We start from the raw sequence: 12,575 nt of genomic DNA, 5'->3' as shown, positions 1-12,575 counted from the left end.
TGAGCCTTCTGTGCAGTTTTCCGTTGAGAACTCCAGCAGGCTACCTTTACACATCGGTGCACAACTTGCTTATTCAGGGATATGTTCCTGAGGGCATAAAAGGACTGAGCAAATGCTTGCACTCATGGACGCATATAGCACAGTCAGACCTGTGCTGGAAAAGAAGTGCGTGCAGACAGGTGCTTAGCAGAAGCACACTGGAGTTCAGCGCTTTGCTGACTTCACCTGCCTCGTGGGTATAGAGCAACCCTGGAGAATCAAAGCCTGGGGGAGGCAGGGGGGGCTTTGCTACTTTTTATATCTCTTATAAAGTTCAGAGAGCTTTCCAGGTTCAAACTCTTCCTGCAGGGAGCTGACCTACAAGAGGAAAGTTAGGAATCTTCTTCTACAGGACAATAAGCAGCTCCAAATAAAAACAACTCCGCTTAAAAAAAGCACTAAATTGCTGTTTGAATTCAGAGCTTTTGCAAATATTATACCCCTCTTCCATACACTAAGCTAGAGCAGGATCCAAGCCTTTGGAGACAGACTGTCACTGCCTGTGATTTGTGCTGGCCCTCCTTCCACCAGAAGGCACTTATAAGCCATGCGAGAAATCCCTTCATCTGATCTTTGTTAATTCCTGCTGCTAAAGCAGTACTAGGAAATTTGGCAACATGCTTTCCCTCAATAGGATCTATTTTATTTATAACGACAGTTTTAAATAAATGTAGAGGACCTAAATACCCTAAAGGCACCAGATCTGGTCTGATCTTGGAAGCTAAGCAGGATTGACCCTGTCTGGGTGAGAGACCACCAATGAATACCAAGTGCTGTACACTATATTTCAGAGGAAGGAACTGGCAAAACTACCTGTGAGTATTCCTTGCAAAAGAAAACCCTAGAAATTCATGGGGTATCTATAAATCGATACGTAGCTTGAAGGCACTCACACACACAGCTTTTTAACTGTACATTTTTTTAACTTTAGCTCTGTCATGGGAGAACCTAAAAGAAGCACTCTCTCTGCCACAATGTCACCTCTGGCCTTTTTGAATGCCTGGGTGGAAAAATAGTGGCGGCTGCAAATCTTGGGCAGTTCCACTCAAAGGAGTGTCAAGAGAGTAGAGGGGGTTGGTACTTGTTTTAGGTTCTCCTAGAACTAAATAAGCTCACACCTTTCACCACTTTACTGAGAGAAAGGGATGGATCTTTTTTTGATATGAGTTAATGCTGCACCTTACCTCTTGCCTTTACTCCCCCTCCCCCTGATAAAATAGCCACCATTTCCCTTCTCATTCATCAAGCCTTTAGGGTGACCTGTTGTGCCTGCTTTATATATATATATATTTATATATCTTTACACTTCAGGTTATTTTGGGTCCTAGTCTTCTGATCTCTAGACTATATATAATATATTTCTTGGCTATATATAATAGATAATGATACACTGTATAATATTATATAATAATATACCTTTTAAAATTTAGGATGAATTAATTGAACAAAGGCATTACATTTTTAAAATCAGAAACATAAGAATGACTTAAGCTGTTTCTGGGCACCTTGGCTATCCTAAGCAGACATGTGCATGAGCATACACACACACACACACACAGAGTGTTACATAACGAGTCTGGTATCTGTCATTCAAAGCCTAAAGTATTTCAAAGTAAGCTTCTTTCTGAGTGTCTGTGTAAGGCCTTCTACTCTATAGAGAGTTTGAACTACAGCTCACAGAATTGCTCATTGGAATTCTGAATGGAAGCAATAGGAGTTGATCGTTCAGCAATCTTTGAAAAACTAGTTGCTCATACAACTCACACACGTCTTTGGCTCTTCCCATGTTCTAAAGCCACATTCCTATGCTTGTTTGAAAAGCAAACAAGCATGGAAAGAAAAGTAATCTGGTGATCAATACTGACAATCAAAAAAGGAAGCAATTGCCAAGAAAGCTTTGGGTACTTTTTAAAGATAGTTTGTCAGTAGTCTTATTAAGAAGGTAGGGTATATATGAGGCATTTAGCTCTCTGTACACAGATGCCACTGCAGAACCCCTTCATACACATCCTGCCACACTGAAAATGTGGAACAAGTTCCTGGAGGCATCAAGTCCTTCTCAAGTGGAAATTGCTGATGGACAGCTGGACACCAGTATTTATTGTTTTGTGGGTGTACAACTGGCACCAAAGATGTCTGAAAGGATTCATTGTTCTGCAGCTGTATGCTCAGCTGTCTATTAGGCTTAAATCTGCAATACTAATTTAATTAGAAGGAGTCCTTGAGCAAAGGGACCTTTTAAATTACCCATTTAAGTCCTTTCCTTCTTTTTCTTTTTCTTTGTGAATCTGGAAGAAGGAGCCCATCACTTTTTCATTTTACCCTTTTTGACTCAAGCTATTAGTGTTAATATGAGCAAGTTACCTCACCTATTAGACAAATGCTTCCTAAAGCATAACATTTTGCTTAAAAGAACCACAAAAATCAATGTGATGTACGCTTGCAGAAATATCACCAAGCAGGTACTTTCAAGAAGAAAAGAAAGAAATGTGCCCATCGGGAAAAACTGCGTGTGTGCATCAGGGACAGGCTGTGCTACAGTGCTTCTCTGATGGAAATTCAAAATGATCTAGATATGGTACACCGAGGACACACCAAAATAAATGCTGTGCTGCATCTAACTTTATGGGCCAGGCACACTACAGTAGCCTCAGAAATTGAAATCCATTGCACAATTTGTATTTTGTGTGTTGCATAAAGAAGAAAGCTTTGCTAGCATCACTCTTAATTTTATATTTTAGACAAGGAAGAGAATTTGTAAAAATTAAGCACCACAGTTCTATATGATCTGTTATTTTATGCAATTTTACATCTACCTAGCTACATAGTACAGGTGCTAAGAAACCTCTTCACTAAATTACGAAGATATGTAACAGGACACCAGCAAGAGCATCTGGTGCACAGTGGTATGCAATGTTCATTTGTGCACAAGGCACATAAATGTTACACAACTTCAAAATTCTAATTCCTGCAGACATAGGTCCATCTACAAAGTCTTTAAGACCTAACAGGATTCTGACCCAGAGTTTTTTATTCTTTACATTAGGAATAAGGGAACAGTGAAGGAATGCACTGGTTAAACAATGTGTTCTGATTTCATAATTCTACTTTAAAGCATGCAATAGTGCCACAATCATAACTACATAGGGATCGCATCCATAAGTCTGATTCCACCATAACAACAGATCAATACAACCTCCAGAGCAAAAAAAAAAAAAAAGAAAGAAAGAAAGAAAGAAAGAAAAAAGAACAAGAAGACAGTTAACCAAGCATCACAAAAATTGCATTTACATTTGTTGTTGTTATGTGCCTTCAAGTTGTTCCCAACCTATGGTAACCCTAAGGCAACCCTATCATGGAATTTTCTATCATGGCAAGATTTGTTCAGAGAAGGTCTGCCACTGACTTCCCCTGAGGCTGAGAGCATATGACATGCCCGAGGTGAACCAGTGGATTTCATGGCCGAGCTGGGAATCTAACCCTGGTCTCCAGAATCATAGTCCAACACTCAAAGCACTTACATTATATTCCTGTAATAGTATACTCATCTTAAAGAGATGAGACTCAACATGCTAATTGATTGGATGATAGACCACATATGATTGTAGCTGAGGCCCTGTCCAGACCGGCACTTTGGGCTGGCTGAGGGATGGAGTTGGGGCGTAACATCTCCATGATGCACACCCTGACTCTGCCCCCAGGGTGCCATGATGCCGCATGCCACTCCACATGGAGAGCGGCATCATGGCACTCCTCCAGCGCCGTGGATAGGCCAGATCAACTGACTGCCGTAGCCCTGATCCAGCTAGGGAAGGGGCTGCTGGAGGCCACCCATTCAGGGCTGTATGTACAGCCCCTGAGTTATTGATGAAATAAAAGAAGACAAAACTGTAGCAAACATGTCTCTTTTTTCCCCAATTCCCCCAGCTCTTCAGATTATGCAAGTCAGCCTTACTCAAAGAGCAACTCCCCACATATTGTCCAGCCAGTGTTGAAATAAAAAATCTCACAGTATTTTTCATGGTCTTGTAATTTCTAACTGTGCAGGACCCAGCAATATAGCAATAAGCTCTTTGTGAATAAAACATTTCCATTTACCCCTTCAAAATGATTAATAATAATATAGCCCCTCTAAGGTGTCACTCCTTGTTGCGTTATTTTCTTCACAAAATGAATTACTCTATTCCATCTTCAGACAATGCAGCCTCATGTGATCTATCATACCAGTTGCACCACAGTCCTGCCAACAATACAGTGAAATATTACTATTTATAATGCAGTTAAAATAAATTTGCAAATTTATTGGGGAGAGAAAGATATAGCATGAATTCAGATGGAGAATGAAGATTCCTCTTTGTTTAACAATTTATTGTATGGCTACATTTCTAGAAAGGTAAACTAAATAGTATTATCAACCTCACATTTTTTGGCAATGAGGAACTCACAGAAGACTTACTCCAATGTTTTATCCCTTGCAGTGTGCCCTTTTTATTGCTTATTTGAGTTCTGAATGTGGAGGCAAATATAAACAACATGAAAGATGAAAAGAGAGAAGATTGTATAGGATTAAAGGCTTATTTATAATGGGTAAAGCATTATCATTGGAATAGATTTTGACAAAGCTGTATGATTTTAAACAGGTGATTTCAAAAAGCACCAGTTTGGTGTTTTTCTAATTACTCACACACAGGTACCAAGGGCTTCACATATGCCCCCCTTTTCAACAGTTAAAGGGCTGATATCTAGAATTTAGATAAAGATATAATTAAAGAAACATATGAAAGAGGGTATGGTACATGAATACTGTGAGACCTTTACCTCAATTTTTCTCTTTCAGAAAAACAATGAGTCAAAATATGGTCCATGCCACTTATAAATCAGTATCAAGCCTCATTTAGGAAATGTATATTTCATACTATTCACAGATGGCTTTTAATGCCAGTTATAACCTCTATAGACCAGCATTTTATGCCATGTACTCAACTGCCCGGCTGGGGACATCACGGCACAACATTTAAACATGCTGCTCCAAAGGAGCCCCGAAAAGCCACCGCCACTGTGGGTAAGGCGTGAAAAGGAGCCACTTTTTGAGGCTTCTTTTTGCACTGTGGAAAGGCCAGATCAGGACTGTGGCGTGCGGTTGCCGCGGCCCCCATCCGGGGCTTCTTGGGGCAGCACGAACCAGCCCCTTAGGGACCATCTGTTGAGCCCTTTGAATTTCACAGATTTTATTAAATGTTTTTCAACTATTTTAACATTGTGCTGATTTATTTGTGTGGATTTCCCCCACTTTTTAATTATAATCATTGGCTGAGACACTGCCCAGAAGATGTAGCTGTGATCCACTTTAAAAATAATGCAATCCCACCAACTGTAGGACTTTTGTGGTGCTGGCAAGCAGGGTGCTGAAGCATGATGCATCAAGCCCCTTCCCACAAGGAGAATGCAGTACAACATATACTAACAGACATTCCCGTGGAGTCCTGTCATAACTTCTTGTCACACCACAGATCACGAATGGGAGGGGGCTGGACATGTCATCATGCAGCACCCCGTCCACCAGTGCCTCAGAATTCCTTTGGTTGGTGTGGATGCCTGGTTTTTATAATATGAAATAAAACCATTTCTAACATTGCAGTTGATAGGAGATGTGAGCATAAATTGTTTGTGATTAGATTTTGTTCTGTCTTGTTCTTGCTATGAAAGGGTTGGAGACTTGTGCAGCACCCAAGATCATCGACAGTAAAATAGAGGAGAGTTCAGAAGTTCCTATTTTAGAAGACACCTCATCTTCACCAATAGACATCCAGCAACATTTATGGCAGGTTTCCACAGATATTGAAAACACAGAGAAGTACGTAGTATTTCTAATTTGAGCCAATTAAACTTTTTTCCACTTAAATTTTAGCAAAAATGATAATATGTGTAAGTAGTCTTAATCAATTCATACTTTTGTTCAGTGAGGAGTGTGGGCTATACATTCAGCTCCCCAACACTAAGAGACACAGATTGGTTTTTTGTGGGGGTTTTGGGCTACATTGGTATGTCATTACTAGAACCTTGGGCTAGCAATGACATACCAATTGTTTATGCCAGTAGCTTCTGTCAGATTGCTGTTGATAAAAAAAGGTGGAGTTAGAATGACAGACTTCAGTCCTTCAGCTTCTGCTCCCCAGATAGGCACTATTGCTGACTAAATAGGACTAGACACCTGGGCAGTAGTGGGACAGGAGAGGAGCCTAGGCTGAACCAGAGAAGGAACCATTTATGGCATAGTCAAAATTCTACCAAATTTGTTTATTAGAAATATAGCTAACATACTTAATATGCTGATACATGTATGTTTAAAATGACAAGTGGCGTTCAATCGTCCCTCTGTGTCCATGGATTCTGCACCCACAGATTCCACCAGCCATGGCTTGAAAATACTCCCCCCCAAAAAAGAGAAAGAAATCCAAAAAGCAAAGCTTGATTTTGCTGTTCTTTATAAGGGCCACTATTGTACAGTACATGCCAGTGGCACCCAAACTTTGGTCTTCCAGATGTTTTGGACTTCACAACCCAGAATTTCTGATAGCTGACCAAGCTGGCTGGGGCTTCTGGGAGTTGAAGTCCAAAACACCTGGAAGACCAAAGTTTGGGAACCGCTGATATATGCCATTGTATATAGTAGGACATCATGATGTCAGCCTGCAACCAAACCCCAGCAGATACAAAGGGCCCACTGTACTGTGATTTATTTTATAGGCCTGGGATTCTATATTTATATCGTTTTGCATCCATTCTTCACTTAGACTTAATAATTGTTAATTGCTACTGATTGGGTACTGACTGTTGCTGATTTAGCTGCAGTTCAGCATGGCTCAGTGTAGCGTGGTAGTTCCACATGTGGACCTATGCTATAGTGATATAGTGATATCACCACCCCCACACAAACCATGAAACTCCACTTCTCATGTGGCCATGGGAAGTGGGCAAGACTGTCCGAGCATCTGGCTGTGTCTCATAGGCAAAAAATGAGTACAGCAGCTGTGAGGTCCAGAGTCTTTCAGAAGTTTCAGCACTGGTATAACCGTGTTGTATCTGGTTACAACAATGGGAATCCACTTTTACCAGTTCTGGCTTCCAAAAATTGCAAACCTTGGTATTACCTGTATGAAAATACCAAGTTGGGCATCACCACATGAAGCATTGCTCGGGAATGATTACTTGTTGAAGGAGACTTTGTTTATCTATAAAGATCTATTGAAACACCATTTTAATAAGATTGAATTAAAATAATTAGAGATCAGAAGTGAGGGAAAACAGTGCAGTTGGTTGTTATATCTTGATAACGTGCATTACAATACACTGCCTTTTATTTATTAAATATTGAAATTTATGTCCTCCCTTTCTGTAATATATTCAAGTCTTATAGCACAATGAAAATTCACTGCCATCATTAGAAATAAAAATCATTTGAATCTACAGAAAAATCTAAAAGCAGAATTAAAACATAAGGTCTGAACACAAAAGTTATCTGGATTCAAGCTAGTTTTGTAGTTAGTTGAACATGAAAGGTGAGGAACCTGTGGCTCTCCAGCTTTTGTTACACTTCACTTTCCTTCAGTCCCAGCACCCCAGGCAATAGTGAAGGATGATGGGAGTTGTAGTTCAGCAACATCCAAAGTCATAGGTTCATTACTCCCATCAAAGCAAGCAGTGATGGGGACAGACAAACTCTCCTTGAGAAACTGTTCAGAAAATCTTGACTGCTACAACTGAAAAGTACCTGTCTTTGCTACCCAAAACAGATAATTGATTCCAGTTAACAGTCTTACATGGTCTGTGTTAGAGAGGATGCTGAACAGTGTACATATGCTGTTTGATGAGTATTTATGAATAGGTGTTAATAATCTTCATAGTTCTCTCATTCTTCCTCCCTAAACTTTAATTACTGATCATGTTGGTAGAAGATATTTATACAGGCTGAGTCTCCCTTATCCGAAATGCTTGGTTTGGATGTTGGATTTTTTATTTTATTTTATTTTATTTTATTTTATTTTATTTTATTTTATTTTATTGATTCTGGAATATTTGTATATACTTAATGAAATATTTTGGAGATGGGACAAGTCTAAACACTAAATTCATTTATGTTTCATATACACCTTATACACATAGCTTGGAGATAATTTTATGCATAATATGTTTAATAATTTTGTGCATGAAACAAAGTTTGTGTACACTGAACCATCGGAAAGCAAAGGTGTCACTATCTCAGCTGTCAATGAAGAAAATTTTGGATTTTGGAATTCCAGATAAGAGAGACTCAACTTGTTCTTAGGTTAGTAGTGTTTCTAATTAGACCTGCATCACTTGTTCACTGAAAATTTTGGGAATTCCTCAGTTCAATTGTAGAATCATTCTTGTAATCCTGAAATATGCAGATTGTTTTTATTTATTTTTTTAAAAATCTGAAATCATAGAAGCATTCTTGTAATTCTGAAATCTAGGAGGGATTTTTATCTAATCTTAACTAATATTTATTATATTTCATTAGTTCTTTGGTTCATTTCTGCAGGGATATGAGAGAAATGAAAAACCTTTTAAGTAAACTCAGGGAGACTATGCCTTTGCCACTGAAAAATCAAGGTAAGCTTTTCTTTTCATTTGTAATAAGTGGATATTTAAGTGGTCAAGCACAGTTTCTTTCAGGAATGGAAAATGAATGCCTTCATATGTTAACACAGAAAATGGTTGGCACTTATAAATGTTCCACTAAAACAATTATACAGTACAACAGCTGCCTGTCATTCCAGGAAGGGTCTTCCATCTACTTATTCATACAGATATAAAGCTTTGTTTATTTTGTTCTCATTCAAAGACTAAAAAATTCATGTTTTCTCTGTGCTGGATGAAATTATGACTGGCATCCTGTTGGTTAGTACCAACGTTTGTAGACCTATTCAATAAATCGTTGAATGTTGAGTCAACATGTAGGTAAGACCCATTGATTCATTGGGTCTATGGGAGTCCAGACTAACAACAGAATTTAGGCCTTTGTATGTTTTTGCAATTTTCAATTATTTTTCACATTTGAAAGGGAGCATTTGTGTAAAAAAAACACTTACATGAAAAGCTTTGTATTTTGTCTAAATACCGTAGCCAGAATCCTGTGAGTGACGTGTTTGCACACCCACATGTGTGTCTCTTTTTCAGTGGAGCACAATTATTCTCTAGCACTTTGTGACCCATCCAAAACCTCCTACACACTCACACAGAGCTGTCAAGCAAGGGAGAAGCCTTTGTTGCTGCTTACCAATAGAGAAGGGAGGAAGGGGGAAATAGATCAAACAGCGTAGTCTGAGGGGGATAGGAGAGTGTATGCCACCGGAGAGTGTGCTTTCATATCCTTCCCCCTCTAAGCCAAGATAACCATTCTTCATTGCTTTCTTCCCCTCCATTCCCTGCTGGTAAAAAGAAGCAGCTTGAGTGGCATGTACCCTTCTATCCCAGGCTTTACAGCTGCAATGTGGGATGTAGATTTTGGATGAGGTGTGAAAGGCTAGAGTATAGCCCTATGCAACCTCCAAATACATCGGTTTTCCTCTGCAGAACCTCTCAAAATGGAAAGAGGTAGTGATATCTGAGGTATTTGGGCTTGTGCTAGGGTAACCATTGTCTGGACCATGTAGTTGTCTACCCCTGCTGTAGGGCAACATATGCAAGTGTAAACCATAAACAGGATTCTGTCCGTTAGGCAATGATTCTGTTCTCAAACTTTAGATGTTATGCAGATCATGCATAATTGAATATAGTTCTATCATGTCTCTCTTTCTGTTCCTAAGCTAAAGGCTCAGAAAGAGCTATCCTTCTAGAATATCTTGCTTGGTTACTGTTTTCTGTAAATGCTTGATTGCTGCTTGGTGTAATTCTGACTTCTTCTTTAAAAAAAACTTTACAGATGATAGCAGCCTCCTCAACTTGACTCCGACTCCTTATCCATTAGTGCGGAGACGGAAGCGGCGATTCTTTGGACTGTGCTGTCTTGTCTCAAGCTAGATGACCCAATACAGAAGTGCACAGATGATTAACAGCCAATACAATTTGACCTTTATCGGGATAAACCTAAATGCTCTAAGTGATTGTGTATGTTTTCTACACTGCCCTAATTATATTTCTTCCCTCCTTTTTGAAAGTTTTACAGTTGTTGCTGATGAGAACCAAATCCAGAATCCAATTTAACATTAAAAATATTTTTAAACTTTTTTTAATGCCATACTGCATGTCCACTTTAAACCATTGTGTTATCAGATGCAAATATTTTAATTATGAAATAAAACATGCAGAGGTTTTTTTAATTTAGTGTAAAAACCACCACTGATTGTGTACAGTACAATACTTATGACTGTAGCTCTTGCTAGTATGATGTTAAACTATTTGAATATATTCTATTAAACAATCCTAATCCATAGAAAACTATTTAGAACAGCAAACCTGTGCTCAAATTCTAAACAGCTAAAATAAACAGAGCCAATATCTTAAGAGAACATGCACAAACTCTCCTATTGCTTTTTGTGCTCTCATTCATATTTAGTCTTCCACTCTGTATCTCAGCTTATATGAATCTCCATAAATACAGTATCTTAATTTCTAACTCACAAGCAACATAACATTGATATGTTGTTCCTGTAAATATCAGATAATTATATCTACATATTGTACAATGCATAGAAATAGCTAATTTACTTTTTAACCCTAGCCTCCACAAATGTATCTATTTCTACTTTGGGAAGAAAGGATTTCAGCATTTAAGAAATGGTGTAGGAAACAGTAAAATCCACAGATTTAAAGCAGATTATCCCATTTTGTTTCCATTAAAGGTTGAAGCATGGTGTCTGAACATCAACTTAGTGTTACTGCTTATAGGGCATGCCAGATGTAGCTCTACTTGTAAAATATTAAACATTTTACATTGTTAATAAATATTTTTAGTTAAATTAAAATACGTTTCTTTGGTAATTGTATTGCTGAATATCATGAATGACTTCCCCAAATTTCATTTGACTGTTAAAATCCTACCAGAATTAATGGTTTCCTTTTTGTTTCACTTCCATATATGCAAAGCATCAAGAGATGAAAGCATAATTTCCAGCAAAGAAGTGATGAGAGGTGGAGTGTTAATCCTACTTTTGCCTGCTACATTTTCTCCTTCATCTCATCTTACACATTTCCCCTTTTGTCTTGGAATATAGCAAAAGAGAGAGTTGAACCTGACAGATGAAGGAGCTTATCGCTCCCCTTAAATAACCCAGTTTACCTCATGCGAATTCAAGCCTAAATCGGGAAGCAGCAAGGATTTTACCGCCAAAGCTACTGGGCGAGTGCAGCCCGGCTGCAGCCCAGGTCCCAGGAGAGCTTCAGTGGCCTTATTTCGAAGCCGGGAGCTTTCCGACTTGGAAAAATGGCCACCGGAGCTCACCTGGGACCTGGGCTTCAGCTGGGCTGTACTCAGCTGGTGGCTTCAGTGGCAAAATCCTTGTGATAGGACCCAGCTGCCTCCCAATTTAGGCTTGAATTCAGATGAGGTAAAACGGGTTATTTGAGTGGAGCAATAAGCTCTGAAGTGAGTTATAGATGGAAACTCTGTATGGCTTCTGCCCTTTTGTGTTTAATGTAGACTAGAGCAACACTGTCTAGGCACATCTGAGTCCTTGGAAGATGGGTTTTTTCAGCTTTCAGCTTTGTAATTTTTAGATGGATATCCAGGTTGACCAATGTGGGTTAGTTGATTGACTTCAAGGTTAGGCTGGAGAAAGGGTGTCAGATCATGTTATTTTATCTGTATGATGGATTCTTATTTGAGCACCACTTCAGTCACTCAAAGGAGCAATAACATCACATATTAATCTATTAATCCCAAAGTCAAGGAAGGTGAAATTCCAGCCCACAGAATCCTCGGGATGAGGGCCCTACCAGAAACTCTATCCCCACATAAGGAAACGAGGGTGGCACAGGAACTGATCCAGTGAACTGAGACCAAGGCTCCATTGCTTTGGTCCTCTCTTGCCTCCACTACATGGGAAATCTGAAGGAGGAAAGAAGTGGGCTACCTATTCAGCTGGCACTTTGAGGCTCAGGTTGCTTCACTTCTCCTCTGTTTTTTTTTTTTTTTTTCAAACAGTGACATGGCTAATGTGGACTAGAGCAGCACTATCAAGTCAAATGAGTTCTTGGAAGCCTAGGGTGTCGCAGTAGTGGCTGGCCTTTTATACAGAAAAAGAAACTCCTTCCAAATGGGAAGCCCAATACTCTACTGAGTCTCTAGTGATAGGTAAAGAGAAGTTTGTGCAGCAAGAGATTGTGTAACAATATCCTTTGTGGCATATTCACTCCTATGCTTTCCCCATCATACTAAAAGCAAGACCAGGGATGTGTTCCTACTGGCCACCACCACCCTTCATGTTCTATTTGTAGCATTTGCAGCAAAGAACCTGTTATACGTGTGGAGGCTCCCTATGTGATTTTTCCACTTCATGATCAGAGTTCTAATT

General features: G+C 39.2%; 1 protein-coding gene across 3 annotated transcripts in view; it reads left to right on the top strand.

Annotated features, from left to right (window-relative positions):
* The window catches only part of RGS7BP (regulator of G protein signaling 7 binding protein), a 66,918-nt gene extending 55,875 nt beyond the window's left edge, over nucleotides 1–11,043 (top strand). For all 3 annotated transcript variants that reach the window (XM_089495190.1, XM_089495198.1, XM_089495208.1), the window contains 3 exons: nucleotides 5,746–5,893; nucleotides 8,603–8,673; nucleotides 9,986–11,043. In XM_089495190.1, the coding sequence (XP_089351316.1) occupies nucleotides 5,746–5,893; nucleotides 8,603–8,673; nucleotides 9,986–10,083 (317 nt within the window). In that variant the 3' untranslated portion in view covers nucleotides 10,084–11,043. The remainder of the gene's footprint in view (nucleotides 1–5,745; nucleotides 5,894–8,602; nucleotides 8,674–9,985) is intronic.
* The last annotated feature ends 1,532 nt before the right edge of the window (nucleotides 11,044–12,575 follow it).

Source organism: Sceloporus occidentalis, unplaced genomic scaffold (assembly GCF_023333645.1).
Source record: "Sceloporus occidentalis isolate IW3139 unplaced genomic scaffold, rSceOcc1.0.p SCAF_1, whole genome shotgun sequence".
In the NCBI taxonomy this organism is placed as follows: Eukaryota; Metazoa; Chordata; class Lepidosauria; order Squamata; family Phrynosomatidae; genus Sceloporus; species Sceloporus occidentalis.
This window is presented reverse-complemented; position numbering and strand designations above follow the sequence as displayed.